At 38.8% G+C, this 21,640-nt stretch overlaps 2 protein-coding genes across 2 annotated transcripts in view; both read left to right on the forward strand.

Annotated features, from left to right (window-relative positions):
- LOC125776632 (uncharacterized) overlaps positions 1–17,733 on the forward strand; it is a 220,059-nt gene extending 202,326 nt beyond the window's left edge. Inside the window, exon 2 of the mRNA XM_049450072.1 lies at positions 16,549–17,733. Coding sequence (XP_049306029.1) covers positions 16,549–17,733 — 1,185 coding nt within the window. The remainder of the gene's footprint in view (positions 1–16,548) is intronic.
- Positions 7,330–8,821, forward strand: LOC125776673 (putative nuclease HARBI1). The gene is made up of 4 exons (XM_049450180.1): positions 7,330–7,655; positions 7,721–8,156; positions 8,221–8,365; positions 8,433–8,821. Exons 1-4 carry the CDS (start codon positions 7,534–7,536, stop codon positions 8,804–8,806), a joined length of 1,077 nt encoding a protein of 358 aa, XP_049306137.1. The 5' UTR covers positions 7,330–7,533; the 3' UTR covers positions 8,807–8,821.
- Positions 17,734–21,640: the final 3,907 nt, after the last annotated feature.

Consider the following 21,640-nt stretch of genomic DNA (forward strand, 5'->3'; position numbering starts at 1 on the left):
TAGATGTGGTGACGGGCAGAAGGGGGATGGCTGACTGATACTCATTTAGCCATCCTGGCCCCCTAGGCAAATACTTAGCCTAGTAACCGCTGGAGTTGTTGCAGTGTGGCTACCACGTTGCTGAGACCGGTTGGACGGCGGGTTTGTGGCCTAGTACGGTGCCGCAGTGTCGCGTTGTGGTGGTGTCGCGGACGCGAGTCGTCCTGAGGGGTTATTGGCCTTCGCGATTGCTGTCATTTGGAACGTTTTTTACCTCCGCGGTTACGTGGGGCAGAGTGTCGCTCAGTCTCGGGGCTGGTGATGCGGTGCAGCATAGTATGATGCGGAAGCATACACATTTGGCACACATAGCCGGACGTACACTCCTGTGTTGTAGTAGCTTAGGCAATGGTCATGGGCCCGGGCAACCTGTAGGCGTTGCTGAGGTGGCATCCCTTTAAATATGCCGCAGTGTGGCAACCTGTGAGAGCGACAACACAGAGGACATCGGATGGGAGGTGGCTCATTCGGTAGTGACGTCGGAGTTGCTCGGGTTGCACTACGGGCAGCGGTTGACGGCGTTGTTGCCGTGATCGTTCGTGGCGCTGGTGTTGAGACAGCCGAACGGATGGTTGGCATTGGTGTTGTTGCCGCATCGATATCCATATTTATCTACAGAAGAGGTTATTGTCATTAGATATTTGTGAAATATAGTGGTAAACTACGTTACCACGTGGTGTGGCATGAGTCGGTCGTCATGTGGATCGACCCTTTTATGTTATTTTTGGTTTTAATAAATTATTGTTTGTGGTATATTTTGCGGTTTTTTCTCGGTTTCTTGTTTACGGTTTATACATCGGTTTTTTCGGCTGTTGTGAAAAAGCATAGTTTAACGAGGTCCTTTAAATAATTTTCTTTCCATCGGCAACTGATTTCATGATGGAGAATTTTAATTCTTTCCCATCTGTTTAATAAGGAGAGCGTCTCCACGCCTGGCTCAGGTGTGACCAGAATGGGCGCTTCTTTAAGAAAATGGCCGGGAATGAGGGCAGTGAAGTCTGAGGTATCTTGCGAGAGAGATGAGAGAGGCCGTGAGTTGAGAACGGCTTCAATTCTAGTTAACAATGTCGTGAACTCTTCATAATTGAATTTATAGTTGCCAGCTAGCTTCTTGAAATGAGTTTTGAAGATTTTTACATAAACCGCCCATATGAGGAGCGCATGGGGGAATGAACTGCCAATTGATACCTTGCGGAGCGTATTTTTGGACAATGTCAGATGAGACTTGAAATCTATAAACTGTTTTTCTGTAGCTCGTTGTGCTCCGATAAAGGTTTTGCCATTAGCGCTCATTATTTTTGATGGAAAGCCACGTCGTCCGATGAAGCGAGCAAACGCCGCGAGAAAAGCCTACGTCGTCAGACTAGTACACAGCTCAAGGTGTACTGCTTTTGTCGTGAAACAGACAAAGACAGTCGCGTAAACCTTCTTTAGGGTGGGAGATCTTAGCAGGGACGCCTTTTTATGAAATCTATAAACTGTTTTTCTGTAGCTCGTTGTGCTCCGATAAAGGTTTTGCCATTAGCGCTCATTATTTTTGATGGAAAGCCACGTCGTCCGATGGAGCGAGCAAACGCCGCGAGAAAAGCCTACGTCGTCAGACTAGTACACAGCTCAAGGTGTACTGCTTTTGTCGTGAAACAGACAAAGACAGTCGCGTAAACCTTCTTTAGGGTGGGAGATCTTAGCAGGGACGCCTTTATCTGAAAAGGCCCAACAAAATCGACACCTGTGGTGGTGAAGGACAGAGCGAAATTGCAGCGTTCAGGTGGAAGTGCTGCCATAATCTGGGTTCGTATTTTCTGCTTATGCATAGTGCAGATCTTGCACATGAAAATGCACTTCTTTATTTGAGGCTTAAGTCGGGGTATATACAACTCTTGGTGAACCAATTGTTGCATGAGGCGATGTTCGGCATGGAGGAGTAGTATGTGGATATATGCGATTAATAAGGTGGCAAATGGACACCTCTCAGGTATAATTATAGGATGGCGTTCAATATATATTAGGCTTGAATATGCAAGCCGACCATTCGCACGAAGCAGACCTTTCGTGTCTAGAAATGGATTTAATACTAGTTCTCTTAATAATATGTCGCGGCTGCAATAGAGCGTTTGGGTTGATGCGATAAGGGCGACTTTTGCCTTTTGTAAGTCTTGGTGCGTCAAGGTATTGCATTGGGGATAGGTTGCTCCTTTAACTTTATGCTTGAGACGCTCTACGAATCTGAGCATATAGGCGACTACTCTGAGCGCTCGGGGGAACGATGAGAATCGTTCAAGGATGTCAGTATCATCCAGGGTTGTATGATAAGTGCCGATTTTTTGATGCCAAATGTTACTGTTTTTAATTTAAAGTCGCGTAGTGGACGATTGGCAGATTTTCGGAAAATAATTCGCTGAAAATCTTGGTCGTCTTTATGTATGACTTTTTTTTGATACATTTTTTCGACATCCCCATTGAATACGTATTGGTACATACGCCAATTTAATATGAGGAGCATTAAATCTGGTTGGAGTGTGGGTCCCGTAAATAGAATACCATTTAGGGAATACCCCGAGCTAGTGGTTCTTGAAGCATTGAAAACAACTCTGACTTCTGTTGTTTTTTTGTCAGGCTTTATTACTGCATGATGTGGCAAGTAGAATGAGTAATATTTGCCTTTTATGATTTTTTCACAGTGGCAGTGAACGAAGGCAAGACGAAATATCTCCTGTCATCAAACAAACAGTCACTGTTGACAGTCATAACTTTGAAGTTGTAGATAATTTCGTCTATTTAGGAACCAGTATTAACACCACCAACAACGTCAGCCTGGAAATCCAACGCAGGATAACTCTTGCCAACAGGTGCTACTTCGGACTGAGTAGGCAATTGAGCTGTACGAGATATACGACGACATTGACATAGTTCAGCGAATTAAAAGACAGCGGCTACGCTGGCTAGGTCATGTTGTCCGGATGGACGAAAACATTCCAGCTCTGAAAGTATTCGACGCAGTACCCGCCGCGGGAAGCAGAGGAAGAGGAAGACCTCCACTCCGGTGGAAGGACCAAGTGGAGAAGGAGCTGGCTTCGCTTGGAATATCCAATTGGCGCCACGTAGCGAAAGGAAGAAACGAATGGCGCGCGGTTGTTAACTCGGCTATAATCACCTAAGCGGTGTCTACGCCAATTAAGAAGAAGAAAAAGATTTTTTCACATGGGCTTACTTCCTCCATGTGATCTAAATGAAGGTATTCTTCTAAGACACCATCATAATCTTGTTTCAGCTCACCTTTTCTAAGTAGATTTTTTTCCAGACTTAGAAACTGGTGTATTGCAGAGGTACGAGAGTGGCCTAGGGCGAGTGTGTCTGGAAATTGTTGTTTCAGTGGAGTCGTACGACATACCGACCATTAGCTGATCGAGTAGTTATGGCTTTATAAAAGTCTTCACAGTACTGATCTTCTGGTGTTGTAATCGAAATGGGGGGACCTCTTCTAACTCCCAAAATTTCCTTAATTGTGAATTAAGGTATTCGTTGGATATTTCTTCAACTTCAGTTGTTTTGAGCCAGAAGGGTGTTTGAGATTTTTTCAACACCTTCTAGTATAATTTGCTGAATAAGGTCGCTGACTATTAGGATGTCTGGGCTGGAGGCTGTGGTGTGGAGTCAGGTGTGAAACCTTATCCCAATGCTTGCTATTTATTTAATAGCTTGAAAGCATGTATGTTAGTTGCGGTAAGACAATAGCATCTGCTTGAATGCGCTTGGGGGGAAATTAGGGTAATGGGGCATATTTTGTTAGAGTTTTCTACTACTCTTCCGGCCATTCCCGTAATTTCAAATTTTGCTTGCTTTGTTGGCAATTTTTTTTTTTGTGCCTAAGACGCTATACAGGATCGTTGTGATCCTTGGTCTATTAAGGCTCTAAGCTCAAACAGTTCTCCTCTGTGTTCGGTGGAGACAACTGCTGTTGGTAGTAATACCTTACTTTGATTCTCGCTGGGTAGCTTTTGAGTTGTTAATGCCTTTGTGCAACATGGTGTCTCTTGGCAAATTTCGAGATTTTGTGTTTCTGGAGATGCTGTTGCAACTAAACCCGTAGCTTTTCTTGAAAATGCGCTATTTTGAGGTGTGTTGGCAGACATCTTGTAATGTAACATCGTATGATGTCTTTTATGACAATATACGCAGTTGAATTTGCTTTCGCAATTAGTACGGTTGTGTGCGTGGGACAAGCAGCTTGTACAGAGTCTTTTTGACTTGACAAAGTTGTTCCTATCGTTTATATTTATTTTTTTTTTAAACTTCTCGCAAACTTTGAATTTATGCCCCCTGGACATAGTTCGCATGACGTATGTTTGTTCAGTTCCGATGTGAACGATTGTGCTTTGAAAAAGCTTCTATTTAAATTGTTGTTGTTATTGACTTGGGGTCTATTGAAGCTTATGTTTAGGTCGTGTTGAACGTTTTTAGTTCTGACTGTTTTTTTTTATCTACCCTTTCCGCAATTTTATATTGAGCAGTTAAGAAATCTTTCATTTTCTGCCCCGTTGGGTAGTCTCTACTTGATGAGAGCGATTGCTCCCATAGAAGTAATGATTTTTCTGGTAATGCTGGTAATGTTTACCAGAATAGGGCCCCAGTTGTCTGTGGGAACATTTTTGTGTCGATAGAACCGACAAACTATTTGAAACAGTGGATTCTAATTTTATGAATTCTTCTCTTGCTTCTTTTTGAATTTTTGGCAAGTTCATGAGTATCGTTACTTGCTTGTCGACCAAGCTTCCCAAGCCAAGTTGAAATTGTCATCACTTAATGCCAAATAAAATTTTAAATTTCGAAGATAGGACGTAAAAGATTGAGTGTAGCGTTTGCTGTATGGCACGTAGCGCCGTCATGCTGGAACCAAATGTTGTCCAAGTCTTCCTCTTCAATGTGGTTGAAGAAAAATTCGGTTAACATTGCGCGATATCGCTCACCATTGATGGTTACGGTTCCTTCTTCATTTTTGAAGAAAAATGGGCCGATGATTCCACCAGACTAAAATTCGCACCATACAGTGATTCGTGATGGGTACATTGGCTTCTCGACGATTTCGTGCGGGTTTTCTGTACCCCAAATGCGACAATTCTGCTTGTTGACGTAACCATCGAGGTGGAAATGAGCCTCGTCCGTAAAGATGATTTTTCGGTAAAATTGACCATCCTCGGCCAAACGATCTTCTGCCCAATCTACGAACTGTAGAATAGTGAATAGCGACTTATTTCGTAAATTTTAAGCATTTTACTGAATATCTGTCACTTTCCGAATGGAATTTGACGTTTCCAATGTCGAAATGTAGATAATTCAAATTTAAAACGTTAGATGGCCCACCGATTATTACGCCTGCTTGACCTTTTGTTTTGTATCGGAGATGATACAATTTTTGCTTTTGCGATAATTTTGGATGGTTTATGTACACGGCAGTAAACATTAAACGGAAGGATCATAATTTTTGTGTCTTCATACTGATCTAAGCAGTTTTCAAATTTGGCGTTAGCAGAAGATTTGAAGTTTTCTGGTAGATATGACTCGTTGCGTCATATGCAGCTTGGATTTTCAATCATTTGGCTTTTTATTTTTAGCGCCGATTCAGAATTGTCTTGAATCGGCGAAGAAGCAAATCGAGTGCAGTATTTTATTAGACAGTCACTCTCAGAAATGAATTTAGATATGTCTTACTCTAAATTCATTCTGTATAATAATATTTTTTTTTAATGTATTGCGAGTATTTTTTATCTTCTGGATTTATTGGTATGCCCTCATACGTATGTGACGGAATGGATCAATAGCTTTTGTATATAAGTATGTTTATGCGTTTTTATGTGCTTGTACTTATGCTTTATAGCAGAAACAGCCAAAACGTAGAATCGTGGCCCGTGTCAGCTGATACGACCTATCTTATGGGCGCACAATGTAAGTGAACAGCGAAAAATGCTAGTAATTATAAAAGTTGTCTTCAATATGTTTGAAATTTTCTTAAAATAACTCAAAATCAGAGTCGAAAGCTATTATTTATAAATATATAAACTATTTGTAATAGTTTGTTTTCACTTTTGATATTTTATATTATAAACAAAACGTTAACTTCGGTTGCGCCGAAGCTAAATGCCCTTCACAGGTGCATTTCTGTTAGTAACTACGAGGTGTTTTCAAAAAGTATAGCGAATTTTGTGTTTTTTCAAGAATTATTTATTTATTCATGAATATCTATTTTGTCCCCTTCAAAGTAATCCCCATGAGACATTATACACTGGTGCCAACAGTTTTTCCAATCTTCGAAGCACTTCAAAAAATCATTTTTTTTTATCTTCTTCAGCTCCTCCTTCGAGGTCGTCTTCATCTCGTCAATAGAAGCGTAACGTCGTCCTTTCATGGGCCTCTTCAGTTAGGGAACAAGAAAAAGTCACAGGGGGCCAGATCGGGGGAATACCGTGCCTGCGGCATCATTAGTGTGTTGTTTTTGGCCAAAAAGTCGCGCACAAGCAACGATGAGTAAGCAGGGGCGTTATCGTGGTGCAAAAGCAAATTTTTGTTCTTCCACAAATCCGGGCGTTTCTGGCGGATTGCTTCGCGCAAATTGCGCATAACTTGCAGGTAATATTCCTTATTGACCGTTCTTCCCAGTGGCAAGAACTCATGATGCACCACGCTCCTGCAATCGAAGAAAACTGTCAGTTACGATTCGCGATACTTTTTGAACACACCTCGTATGTGTTCAGTTTGTATAGAAGCTATATGCTATAGTAATCCGTTCTGGAAAAGTTTTTTAGAGATTACATTGTTGCGTTAAAAAATAATCTTTACCAAATTTCCTGAATATATCTTGTCAAATGTGAAAGTTGTCCATACAAGGACTTGATTCCGATCGTTCAGTTTGTATGGCAGCTATATGCTATAGTTAACCGATCTGAACAATTTCTTCGGAGATTACACTGCTGCTTCAGAAAATAATATATACCAAATTTCCTGAATATATCTTGTAAAATGTGAAAGTTGTCCATACAAGAACTTGATTCCGATCGTTCAGTTTGTATGGCAGCTATATGTTCAAATTTCAAAACGATTTCTTAAAAACTGAGGGATTAGTTCGTATATATACAGACAGACAGATGGACAGACGGACATGGCTAAATCGACTCAGCTCGACATACTGATCATTTATATATACTTTATAGGGTCTCCGATGATTCCTTCTGGGTATTACAAACTTCATGACAAACTTAATATACCCTGTTCAGGGTATAAAAATTGTAGGCGGGTATTGTCACTTGCGAAGCGAATTTATTTGGCGAAGCGAACGCTTTAGCGAACATACCCCAATTTTGCATTGTGAATGGCGAATGAACGTATTCGCTAAAATACGTCGTTGCCATTCATGAAAAAAGTAGTGCGTTCATCCGAATTTGACATTTGTGCCATTTATACTTAAAAATTTTTTTATTATATCAACTGAAATTTGAAAATATGTTTAATAACGCGGATCTGTATTTTGAAGATAATTACGATGTGGAAACGCGAACTAATCTTCTTCGACAGCGCCGTTTTATTAGAGATAATTCTAATCCTACAGAGCTACCTAACACAGTGTATGTATCCAGTTCAATTATAATGAATAATAAGAAGTTTTTGTTCAATGTACACGTATTTGTAGATTCGTTGCGAATTTCCGCTTGAACAAGGACGCATTTATGTATGTGCTGGATAAAATCAAAGACAAATTTCATTGTCGGATGTCGTCTTCCATAACGCCCATGTTAAAATTGTGTGCCGCACTCAGATTTTTTGCACATGGCAGTTACCAACAAGCTATAGGGAATGAATTTCAGTTGGGACTTGCTCAACCAACAGTTTCCCTTATTTTAAAAGAGATCATACCCATTTTGGAAAATGAAATTTGTCGTACCCATATAAGCGTAGATATGAGTGAAGAAGAAAAGCAGCAGGCAAGGAGCAAATTTTATTCAAGATCGGGAATACCAAATGTAATAGGCTGCATCGATGGAACCCATATCGCGATTTATGCTCCTACCACAAACAAACACCTCTATCTAAACAGAAAAGGATTTTTTAGCATAAATGCAATGATTGTGAGTTTTTATGAATTTAATACAGTAAAATTGGTATAAAAATTTTGTTATATTTTTATTACAGGCTTGTGATCATGATATGAATATCCGTTTTGTGGATGCTAGATATGCTGGTTCTACACACGATTCGTTCGTATGGAACAATAGTTCTCTAAAGGCATGTTTAGAGGCAGCGCATCAAAATGGAGATCAGAACTCTATTTATTTAGGTATTCGCAATATTTGACTACTGCGCAAGTTTAATCTTGAATATTGAAAACAATAATACATTTGCAGGTGACTCCGGATACCCACTAAGCCCTTATTTATTAACACCTTTCCGTCATGCAGAATCTGGAACTAGGGAGTCAATTTTTAATAAGAAGCACGCGAAAGCGAGAAATGTTGTTGAACGTACGATTGGAGTTTTGAAATGCCGTTTCAGATGTCTTCTGAGTGATAGAAATATGCGCTACGATCCTGCTAAAGTAACATCCGTTATTAATATATGCTGCGCCTTGCACAACATTTGTAAAAAATTTAGAATGGGTGATCCGGAGGAGGCTGAAACCTTCTTTGATGCCGTTGTACCATTGGAACCAATTAATGAAAATGGCAATGGTTCACCAGGAGAGCGCCGCAGAAGACAAATTGCTGATGCTCTGATGTAAATGAAACTATACCGACTTCAGTGAATAATATATTGTATTATTTTATTTTATTCAATACTTTGAAATTCAATATTACATAGATAATAAATATATAAAAATTACAAAAACTACATGCTTTTAAATTAAATTAAAAAAATCACAGATTCAATTCTGTCACTTACAATAATAAAGTAAAAATAAATTCATCACATGTTTTCTTAAAAAAATCACAGATTCAATTCCGTCACTTACAATAATAAAGTAAAAATAAATTCATCACATGGTTAAAATATGAAATAAAAAAAAATTCATCACATTCTTATGAAATAAACTATAAACTAAATTCAATCTATTTACAAGCACCCTATTTTTTTTGCATTTTTAATTTTAAAATTTGTAGTTTTATTTCCATCTTTTCTTTATGTCTTTTTTTTTCTCTAAATATTCTTCCTTCTTCCTTTCTTCTTTCATTTTCATTAATTTAATTTCTTCCTGTTTAAGTTCATAAGTTTTTCTTGCATACCTTGCAATTTCATCTATTTTTCTTTCCATTTTTGCAATTTTGTTGGAAAGGATGTCTTGCACTTCGGCTTGCTTTTCCAACGCTTTCATCCGAATGACTTCACGTTCCTCTACTGTCATTCTAGGACGGCTGCTTGAGGATTGCGATGCCAAATCCATGGCTCGTTGTGTTTCCACGGTCGTGCGCTCTTCTGGCTGCATTTCATTATTATTTACCGCAGTTTCCACTTCATTAGAGCCATATGCTAAGCCTGTAGGATTTACAGCCGCCTGAAGGTGAAGAAGCTCATCCACACTTTGCTCTAATGGAGATAAACTTTGCTGAGCATAAGGTCCTCCTCCTGTGGCAACAGTTTCGCGTCGGTTTGTCGCTATTTTTTTTTTTTAGTTTCAGTTTATAATCTAACCAAACCTAAATGCTACACATAAGTAACTTCAGCCAAACAAATTAATTAAATTTTTACCTTATTCCACTCGCGTCCGTTTCGCAATGGTGGACCAATGGCATTGAGTTCGGCAGCGAACAGATCCCATTGCTCTGCCCTGCTTTTCTTCGTCGATCCAAAATTCCCCATTCCTCTGGCGACGTCCGGATTATTTTCCATTAACGCAACCAATTTTTGAAATTGTTGCGTTGTTGTACGTTTTGTTCTAGAAGTATCGTTTTGTTAAATATAATTAAATAATTACATTTGCTCAAATAACGATCAAAATTTACTTACGTCCTTTCCATTTCAAATAGCGAATAAAAAATACATTCGTCAAATTTTGACACTAATGGCGAAGCGAATGACGTTTTTTCGCCAGTGGCAATACCAGAAATATATTTTCGCCACTCGTTCGCCATTTTCTGGCGAATTCGTTAGAGATTCGCAACTTACAATTCGCCACGGCGAAACTCTCCAAAATTTTCATTCGCTTCGCAAGTGACAATACCCGCCGTAATTGAAAACATAGATGTGTACAAAACTATATATGCGTATTGAGCAATGGCAACACTGTTCAAATGAAAGCAAACAAAGATGGCTGATTTCTGCATTTTTACCACGCATTTTTAACACATTTTCCTCGCTAAGGAAGGAAAAGGAAGGAAGGGAGTAGCGTTTTTCGCTGTTCCTGCTATTAGTGTTATGTGCACTTCTCTTGTTCTTTTTCACAAAGAGAGAGGGATTTTATTAAAATTTGTTTGCCTATTTAAAGTTTTTATTATAATTTTTAATGTATAAATTATATCCTATGTGTGGATATATGTTTAGAAGTTTGTATATACTTGTATAACTATAGGCCGCATGAATGCCATATGTATGTATGTCTAGAAATTTAATTTTGGCGTTACGAATAAACCGGACAGGATAGAAATTGTATGCAGGTATTTAACCTCTGCAGTTATTTGTAAGCATATACATAAGTATGTATATAAATAATTCAAGGTATGTGTGTTAATGTCCCAGTAGCAGAATAATTCACTACTGAAAAAAGTAAGCGAGTTGATAATGGGTTGCGGGGCAAGAAACGAAAAAATTTCGCTTTAAAATCGTTGTTGTTATCTTCAAGAAATGTGCGAATTTTATTCATATGAGTTGGTCATCCGTACAAGCGCTTCAGTACTAAATTTCATAGGAAATAGGTTGTGTGACAAAACCGATGCTTTTTTGTTGTTGTTCTTTTCTGAAAATAATTGGTAACCGTTAGTCCTGCCACGACGCCGACAATTGTTGTCTTTCAATTTTAATGATTGTCGTTTTTAGTAAATTTTAAGTATCGGTTGAAAGCGGTCGCGTGTGAAGTATTAAAAGTTATTTAAATATGTACAGCAAAAGTATGCGACGTAATGCAACTCACGGAAATTGAAGATGATGTTTCCAAAAATAAAGATATATACGTAAGTCTAAAGCCTTACCAACATATATGTATCGGTGTATCAGGTGTCTATTATAAAAAACATTATTGGATCAATTGGAGTTACAAACGGAATGAAAAAAATTCTCAGCGATAGCGTCATGGTGCAGTTAAATGCAAGACAAGGTTGAGTGCCTAAATAATGCCATATATGGTAAATTTTACTTTTCCGTAATTAATAAGTCTTTGTTTTGATACACTTTGTTTATTTTTTTTAGAAGCAATGCAAGTGGAAGGTTTCACTAAAGGCGATTATGAGCGGGAGCTCAAAAGAGCTTTCCAGATGGGTAAAAACCGATATCACAAAGCGGGCTCTTTGAAAAAGTAAAAAGATAAACAAATATAATAAATTAAAGTATGAACATAATTAATTTAAGTAACATTGACATTATTTTTAAATGTAAAATCTTAATTATAGCAATTTGTACTGCAATGGATTTCTTTATTATTTCTAATTGAATTAAAAAATATAAAACTATAAGATATCTATTTTGGATTCGTTTTAGTAGGAAATGCCTACAACTCATCGATTCATATATTTAGGTATGTGAGCCGATAATGCGTACAACTGATAGATTCGTATACCCAGGTATGTGAGCCGGTAATTCGCACAACTGATCGATTCGTATACCCAGTGAGCCGGTAATGCTTACAACTGACTAATTCATGTCTTCAAATATATAGTTTGGTAATGTGTACACCTGATCGATTTGTATCCCTCGGTATGTGAGTTGATCTGTTCTGAAGTTCCTAGGACATCGCTGTGTTAAAATTCAGCAATGAATTCAGCAGTAAGACCCTCACTTTGGCTCTTACCAACTCATACACTACCTATTACCTTTTGCTAGTGGGGTATATTAACAATGATATTTATATAAATGTATGTATATATGCATGTTTATATTCTCTCTCTCTTTAATGCTTTCTTAAGAATTTTTTATTGCTCCTATTGCTTAATTTGAGCAATTCCGTTTTCTGCTTTAAAAAGCAGAGGAAGTATTGCCGGGAAATTTACAAGTAAATACTTGAAAACTGAGTTAATATTCTCGTTTTGGTGAATGTTTGCATAAACAAAGGTAAGCATTTTTTTTGTTTTTTTAATATCGTTTTTTTTATATTATACCGTAGTATTTTATATCCGTTTTAATAAAACGTTGCTTAATGCTTAAACGGTTTTATATGCAACCGTAGTTACTAGCATACATATATATATACATAAATTAAAACAAAAAATGGAAACGATACAACTCACTTTGATTTCCCTTAGGGGCTTTTGGGTTGTACCGATCAGTGAGTTTGTTGTTCAATTTCTCCCCTTCGTTGGATGCCAGCTGGTTATTCCCCTTTCTCTTATCTGCTTTCTTTTCTTTTTTTATTCCTGTTAGAACTCGCGCCCGTATAAATTATTGTAAGTGTGTTTGTTTTTTAGTCAGTTTTAGTTATTTTAATTTTAGTTCGCACCCGCTTATTTTTTTTTTTGTTTTCTTTTTTTCTTTTATTAGGTGAGATATGTATTCTCTATTTTGTGCTTTTGTATAACAAGCACTTTGTACTGCTGTTGTCACTTTCTTTTTCTTTTTTTGTTTCTAATTGTTGTATTTTGTATACGTTTCCTATCACTTGTGTACTTGGTTGCATTTGAGTATATAAATTCACGGCCCACAGCACTGAGTGTATTTTGTATTTTCACAAGACTTGATTTTATGTTTTTAGAATTAATTATTATTATTGGTTTTTGTTTAAGCTTTCAGTCACTTTCCATATATATATATATATATATATTTAGTTTCCGTAGTGCATTTATTTTAGGCTCGAAGGACCATGTATTATTATTTTACCACCTTTTCCGCACTCACCATATAACTTCGCCCAAATTGTTATTAAAAAGAATTCGTTTACACTTCACTTCAAGTGGTTATCAATTTCGGAATTTATTATTTCACAAAGTATAAAATATAACTCTTTGAATTTAACAAGCGCACAGTGGTCGGGCTTGTATGGAGCGAGCGGCCAAAAATACTTCTAGTGGAGATAAAAATTCTAAATTTTTTCCGAAATTCTATAAAAATATAAATAAATAAATAAATATAAAATATCGTTCACATTCAACTCACTCCTTAAGTTACACCCCCTGCTCGTAAGTCCCCATATCACAGACTAATGAATTTGTTTGTAATTTTAACAAGTACTAAGCATATTATTGTATAAAATATTATTCTAAAAGATCATGCACATATTTATTTAAAATTGACTTCAGTTTAGGTGGTATCTTTCGTTGTTCCGTTATGAAAAGATCCGATGAAAGGAGTAGACGATTGAGTAGGTCTTCATTTGTTGCTACTCGAGAAATGTTCCTTGTATGCTGCAGACGAAATTTTTTTATGCCCTTATTTCTTGACTCAGCAGCTTCCTCCGACAATTCCCCAATCGACAACAGAGCGTTTTCAATTATGGATGGTCCATGAATTAAAATCTTATGAACAGTAGGCGGAAGATAATACCATGAATATGTCCTTGTTAAATCAAAGGCTATTTGGAGAGCAAATGTCCTAAATTTTTCAAAATTAATTTTGTATCCTGAACAGAGTGCTTGCAATATTGTTGCACATCTTTCAATGAGGTCTTTATCTAGGCCTATAATTTCCGAAGATAACCCAGGATTACTGAAGAATTGTCTTGCAGTGTTTGCATCATTCTATGTCCCACATCCACTAATCTTCGGCTTATCGACAATCAATCCCATTTTTAAGCGAAATTCTGTTTGCATTTTTCTTTTCCTTTCAATAACTTTTTGTTTTCCTTCGGCGCTTCGAACTTGTCAGACTTGTACATCAAGTCTGTATGACAAATGAACAAAATATTCAAAAAATCGTATGTATGCATGAAGTGGTGACAATCCAAATTGAAATCGATCCAGATGGACTTGCCTTTCTAAACTTTTTTCAATATTGATCATCTCTGTGGGCCTCGCGTTGCATATATAGCATTTTGAGGACGATGTTTGGGCTAAGGCATTACAAATTTTGCTATCAACCATTGTGAGCTGCAAAACATGCTGAACACTTATTGTTTTATCACCAACAGTTACCTTCGTCGGAACAAAATTCTTAATTTTGTCTTTAAAGTATTTTTCCTCCTTGATACTCAATTCAGTTGATTCCTTTATAAATTGAAACCGCACAGGTCGACAGTATCGTGTGGATGCTGGTCGTGGGTTTTTCCATATAATTTTCGAAGCATCTTCAGTTACTAACAAGGCAAGAGGAACATATGACGTGACAAATAAGTGGCTATCTTCCAAACTATTGTTCGCCACTTTCTGCTTGTATTCGCTGTATCCAGAGCTTCCGTCGAAACCCCATTTCCCTGTAAGTTTTAGGTTGCAAACAGGATCGGCGACAACATCATGTATTACATTATCCTGCAACTCAATAATGTGCTTTGTTGTGTGGTCCAATAAACTTTGAAGCTCCACTTCTGCATGTGCTTCACTAACAGTAATGTTTTCCGGATAACATTTCTTTTTTTTCTTTTAAAACATTATCATAGCTACAAAAAAGCTCTGTAGAAATTTTGCTATTGACAAACTCCCTAATGAGGATATATTGGTGCTTTGTTAAATTCGCTTCCATTATAAGCGAAATAATTTCATTAGCACTTGCAGGCGAGATTTTTTCTACAACAGCAGTAGAACGCAAATATTCAGCGGCAGACTCATTCAACTCAGCAATCCGTCTTCTCTTTGTTCGGCTTGAACACTCAGAGAAACTAATTTTGTGACGACCACGTTCAATATTATTTTCAGTTGAAGTGTATTGATCGGAATTGAATGAAAACGATTCATTTTTCGAAAGCCAATTTCGTTTGCAGTCACTCCAAAATATTGCAATTCTCTTGCAGCAGTAATTAACGCGTTTTTTCCAATCCAAATATTCCGCTTTCATTATATAGCCATCATTCATTATTTTCAATTTCACAAATTGAAATATACTTTTAATCTTGACTGGATTTTTACCTGTTACGGAACACCACTTATTATATATATAAATGCGGCTTACTTCGCATTCGTAAGAAGCTCTTTTATAAAAAGTAAAGAATATAATAAAAAATTATAAATAACTTAAGAAAAGAAAATTAACAACTGAACGGAATCAAAAAACAACACAAGAAAACGCACAAAGACAATCACGATATTAACAACACACACCACATAAAGCACAGTTACACAAACGAAAAAAATGCTCAAAAGCGACGAGACCACGTTGTTCTTTTCAAGGTTACGCAGCGGCTAGCAAAACCTAGCAGCTAAAATTTTCTATACATAATCTGTAAATATTGGCTTATATTCCGATATAAGTTTGATCGTTAACTTCGATTAACCCTTTACCTGGCCATGTGACAGAAATGTTACAAACCCTATTTTTGACTGTAATTTTACCATTCTTATATTTGTTTTTGTAACACAACTGGTACAAACTCTGAATAGTATAAAAGTAATAAGATAGAGCGAGACATCCCTATTGTAACGTATTTTTGTGCCAAAAGTGAGTGCATTAAGTTTGCTGATTTCACAACAAGTGCTGAAATTGGGACGAAAAGCGGTTTTTGTGAATATTGTTACAAAAAGTAGTATTAAGTTTTATTTGTATTGCTATATGCATCCCTGATTATGAACAATAGCTGTAGGTATATGGAATAGCATTTGTCTTGTTGTAGACATCTGGCGCCGCACTGTCTGCTTGTCTAGTTAAACAGTTGCTGAGTCTGGCGCCGCGACTGTCTGCTTGCGTCTGGCGCCGTATAGCCGTATGTTCTGGTAATTTCCAGACGCGATATTCTAGAAGGACACGTCGGCATCAGCGAGAAGTGCGTGGCTATAGCCGTATGTTCTGGTAATTTCCAGACGCGATATTCTAGAAGGACACGTCGGCATCAGCGAGAAGTGCGTGGCTATATAAGCCGTGGCAGCGCCAACGTAATCAATCAGTGCTAAGAGTAAACTGCTATAGTGTAGACGAGTTGTGAAATAAAGAGTTGTCGAATTAAATTAAACAGTGTTGATTTTATTTGTCAATCCAGAGATACGAACCTAACAAAGTGAACTAGCAAAGAGTAAATTCGTAACAATTGGTGTCAGAAGTGGGATTGTCAAATAATCCAAATTCAAGATGGTTAAATTCGGAGAATTGAGAATTCAGCAATTAAAAAAAGAACTGGAGGAGCGTAATTTGCCGATAAGCGGGCAAAAGGCGGATCTGCAGGCACGATTACGTGAAGCAATGGAAGCGGATGGAATTAATGTGGACGAGTTCGAATTTAATGGGCCAGAAACTTCTACAAAGGTAGAAGAAAAAGTAGAAGAACAACGAACATCATCAAGTGCAGACATGAACATGCTGTTAGTGGCTTTTAAGCAAATAATAGCTGAAAATATATCACAAATAACAGAAAATGCAGTGCAAACAGAAAATCGTCTGGCACAGCAAATAGCCGAGAATGTAGTGCAAACAGAAAATCGTCTGGCACAGCAAATAACGCAAATAGCTGAAAATACATCACAGTTAGAGTCTCGCCTTACACAACAAATGACTGAAAATAATACGCAGTTAGAAAAGCGTTTGGCACAACAGATTACAGAAAATAATACACAAGTGCAAGAGAAATTTTCAAAATTTGAAGACGAATTAAGCACTTTAAAAAACGACGAAGAAAATTTAAAATCAGAAGTTCTTCAGTTAAGTAATCGTGTGCGAGAACTGCAACTACATGGCCCTGCACCATCAATAAATAATCAAAGATTGAAGGCACCCACATTCGATGGAAGTATTCCATTTCAAATTTTCAAACTTCAGTTTGAAAAGACAGCAATGGCCAATAACTGGAATGCAGCGGACAAAGTGGCGTCCTTGTTTGTATCATTGAAAGGGCCTGCGGCAGAAATCCTTCAGACTATTCCAGACTGTGAACGGGACAACTATGAGGCATTGATGAGTGCGATAGAAAGACGATATGGTAGTGAGCACCGGAAACAAATATACCAGATCGAACTGCAAAATAGGGGTCAGAAAATGAACGAGTCATTGCAAGAGTTCGCAACTGAAATAGAACGACTGGCTCATTTGGCAAATGCAGATGCACCTGTGGATTACATTGAGAGGGTAAAAATTCAATGTTTCATAAATGGAATTCGTGATGTGGACACCAAACGCGCCACATATGCATTGCCAAAAAGAACGTTTGCTGAAACGGTTTCGCACGCCCTCACACAGGAAACAGCTTCCCTACTAAGTAAACCAGCACACAAAGTACAGAGGGTTGAAATGGAACAACCGGCGCTGATGGAAGAAATGTTGAAGACTCTGAAGGCAATTGCTGCACCGCGAGTAAATACAACAGGAAGATGTTTCAACTGTGGAAAAGCGGGTCACTTTGCCCGAAATTGCAATATAAAGGTAAACCCATCAAAACGGAAACAACCAACAGATAACGAGGACGGAGCATCCACATCTCACAAGTCGTTAAACTAAAACGGAACAGTTCAAAGGGGCGTGAGCTGGTTCCCACAACTATTTGCCCCGCCATCTCGATATCACAAATAGGTCGCCATGACAACAATCTTACTATCAACGGCATCGTAAATGGACGACTGTCAACCCTTACTTTGGATACTGGTGCCACACATTCAATTATCCGACCGAATGTGGTAAGAGGAACGGTTGAACCATTAGTCGGTTGCAAGCTTCGAACGGCCACCGGGGAGGAAGCAGCTGTCGCGGGGAAAGTGTTTTGCGAAGTGATGATTGGTACCCTGGAAGTTAATCACACCTTCATCGTAGCAGAAATCACGGATGAAATTATAATGGGAGTAGATTTCATGATTGATCACGGGGTTACTTTGGATTTAAACAAGCAAATGCTGTTTTGCCAGAACATGGAGATGCCTATAAACACCGGATATGTGACCAACGTTGAAAGTAAGAGGGTGATTGTTGATGATAATCAGAGTATTCCACCAAAATCTGAGGCGATTGTATGGGCTAAAGTGAATGGAGGAGGTGGGACTGAAGAGTTGTGGATTGTGGAACCAACAAAAATAGATACACCCATATTGGTAGGAAGAACGCTTGTGAAAACTAGAGAAGACGCCACCATTCCGGTCAGAGTAGTGAATGAATTCAACACGCCTATAAGTCTGAAGAAAGGAGCCGTAATTGGACAGTGCCAGAATATAAGTGCAATAGCACGATGCGAACGGTCACAACAGAAACCTACTATTGAGCCACAGCAGATAAGTCCTACACTCCTAAATAATTTGCTGAACGAACTGCATGGAAATGAAAAATTAAAAGCAGAAAAACTATTAAAAAAATACGCATCCATATTTGCAAACGAAGGAAACACAGGAAGAACCGGCATTGTCAAACATCGCATAAATACTGGAGACGCTAAACCAATCCGACAAGCTCCGCGTAGGGTTCCACTAGCAAAACGTGAGGATGCTAACAAAATTATTGAAGACATGCACAAAAACGGTGTAATCGAACCTTCAATAAGTCCATGGAGCTCACCTATCGTCTTAGTTAAAAAGAAAGATGGTAGCACCCGTTTCTGCGTAGATTATAGGAAGTTGAATGATGTCACAAAGAAAGACAGTTATCCTCTACCAAGAATCGACGATACATTAGACACCTTGTCTGGAGCGAAATGGTTTTCTACATTAGATCTACAAAGTGGATATTGGCAAGTCGAGATCGATGAATGTGACCGTGAAAAGACCGCTTTTAGTATGGGCGACGGGTTGTGGGAATTCTCTGTGATGCCATTTGGGTTATGTAATGCGCCTGCAACGTTCGAGCGACTGATGGAACATGTGTTAAAAGGACTCAACTGGAAGACATGTTTGGTGTATCTTGATGACATTATCATCATGGGAAAAAGTTTTGATGATCATCTGAAAAATCTAGAGGAAGTCTTTCAGCGAATAGCATCAGCCGGATTACGCTTGAATCCCAAAAAGTGCTCATTATGGAAGAAGCAGGTCACATATCTCGGACATAAAGTGTCAACTGAGGGAATTCACACCGAGGAAGGAAAAATAAAAGCAGTGAAAGATTGGCCTCGACCCACCAACATTCATGAACTCCGCAGCTTCCTCGGCTTATGCACGTATTATCGCCGTTTCGTACCTGGATTTGCGAACGTGGCTAGAAGTTTACATGATTTAACAAAGAAGAATCGCCCGTTTGTATGGCAGTTGGAACAAGAAAAAGCGTTTGAGCAGCTTAAGGAACTACTTTGTACGGCGCCGATGTTGGCTTATCCAATACCTGGAAAGAAATTCATCCTGGATACAGATGCGAGCGCTTATGGAATTGGAGGTGTCCTGTCTCAGCTCATCGACGGACAAGAAAGAGTAATTGGGTATTACAGCAGAGTGCTCGGGAAACCAGAGAAAAACTACTGTGTGACGCGAAAAGAACTACTAGCTGTGGTGGAATGTGTAAAACATTTCCACAAGTATTTGTATGGACAACGATTCTTGCTGAGGACTGATCATGCAGCATTAAAATGGTTATTACAGTTTAGGAATCCGGAAGGCCAAATTGCACGATGGATCGAAAGATTACAGAATTACGACTTCGAAACGGAACATCGAAAGGGGATTCACCACAAAAATGCGGATGCATTATCACGTCGCCCTTGTCCACTGGAATGTAAACATTGCTCCAAATCAGAAGGAAAAGAAGGTATAATCGACGTGCGATTACTGAATATACAACCTGAAGATGATTGGACTCCTCACCGCATCAGAATCAATCAGCTGGAGGACCCTGATCTTGCAAAGCTGATAATAGCCAAAGAAAATGGGGTACGACCACCAAAGGAACAAATAAGTAGCGAGAGTCCAACGGCAAAAGCATATTGGGCCCAATGGAACAGCATAAACCTCGTTAATGGATACCTTCATCGTACCTGGGAAAGCGAAGATGGCAAACAGTCTCGTCTGCTGATCATAGTACCGAAGTCCATGATCCCAAAAGTATTGAAAGAATATCACAATGGACCTAGTGGAGGGCACCTTGGAATTACAAAAACTATAGAGAAGATTAAACAACGGTTCTACTGGATCGGTTGTCGAGATTCCATAGCAGAATGGATAAGTAATTGCGTAGAGTGCATGGCAGCTAAAGGCCCTAAAGCCAAAAGTCGCGGTAGGCTACAACAGTACAACGTGGGATCACCATTTGAACGAGTCGCAATGGATGTTGCAGGTCCGTTCCCAACCAGTACGGCCGGAAACAAATATCTACTGGTTGTCATGGACTATTTCAGTAAATGGCCAGAAGTATATGCCTTACCAAACCAAGAAGCGAAGACAGTAGCCGAAGCGTTTGTAGAAAATTGGATAACAAGGTTCGGAGTGCCCGTCGAATTACACTCAGATCAAGGCAGGAATTTCGAATCTTCCATTTTCCAAGAAGTCTGTACATTATTGGGCATCCACAAGACACGGACAACAGCGTTACACCCACAATCAGATGGGATGGTAGAGAGATTCAACCGAACGCTCGAAGAACATCTGCGGAAAATCGTTGATAAAGATCAACGGAATTGGGACAAGTGCATCCAGATGTTCCTGCTGGCGTATCGTTCAGCGAAGCACGAGACAACTGGTTACGCGCCAGCAAAGATTATTTTCGGATCTGATCTGCGACTCCCTGCTGATCTTAAGTTTGGAACGAATCCTACAGCTGTAAGAAATGATGGAGATTATTGTTCTGCCTTAAAGGAAGAAATGAATGAATTGCATCTAATGGTAAGACAGCATACGCATCTGATGAGCAATAAGATGAAGGACCGGTTCGATCAAGCGGCAAATTCAAAAGGTTTTGAAGAAGGTGATCTGGTCCTGTTGTACAATCCACTTCGAAAGAAAGGCTTGTCCCCGAAACTACAGACAGCCTGGGAAGGACCCTATATGGTGATGAAACGACTTAATGACGTGGTATACCGCATACAAAGACATGGAAAAGCACGATGTAAAATGAAAGTAGTACATTTGGAGAGGCTCGCCCCATTTGGTTCAAGAGGATTTGTGCCTAATCGGGACGATTAGGCTTTAGTGGAGGGCAGTGTTACAAAAAGTAGTATTAAGTTTTATTTGTATTGCTATATGCATCCCTGATTATGAACAATAGCTGTAGGTATATGGAATAGCATTTGTCTTGTTGTAGACATCTGGCGCCGCACTGTCTGCTTGTCTAGTTAAACAGTTGCTGAGTCTGGCGCCGCGACTGTCTGCTTGACTCTGGCGCCGTATAGCCGTATGTTCTGGTAATTTCCAGACGCGATATTCTAGAAGGACACGTCGGCATCAGCGAGAAGTGCGTGGCTATAGCCGTATGTTCTGGTAATTTCCAGACGCGATATTCT

This window comes from Bactrocera dorsalis, chromosome 2, assembly GCF_023373825.1.
Source record: "Bactrocera dorsalis isolate Fly_Bdor chromosome 2, ASM2337382v1, whole genome shotgun sequence".
NCBI classification, from domain to species: domain Eukaryota; kingdom Metazoa; phylum Arthropoda; class Insecta; order Diptera; family Tephritidae; genus Bactrocera; species Bactrocera dorsalis.

Bases quoted from the DNA above. Each gene is read 5' to 3' on its own strand.
- LOC125776673 (XM_049450180.1), top strand. From the start codon at position 7,534: ATGTTTAATAACGCGGATCTGTATTTTGAAGATAATTACGATGTGGAA. The intron at 8,157-8,220 runs GTGAGTTTTTAT...TTTTTATTACAG, and splicing joins TTAGCATAAATGCAATGATT to GCTTGTGATCATGATATGAA. The intron at 8,366-8,432 runs GTATTCGCAATA...ATACATTTGCAG, and splicing joins TCAGAACTCTATTTATTTAG to GTGACTCCGGATACCCACTA.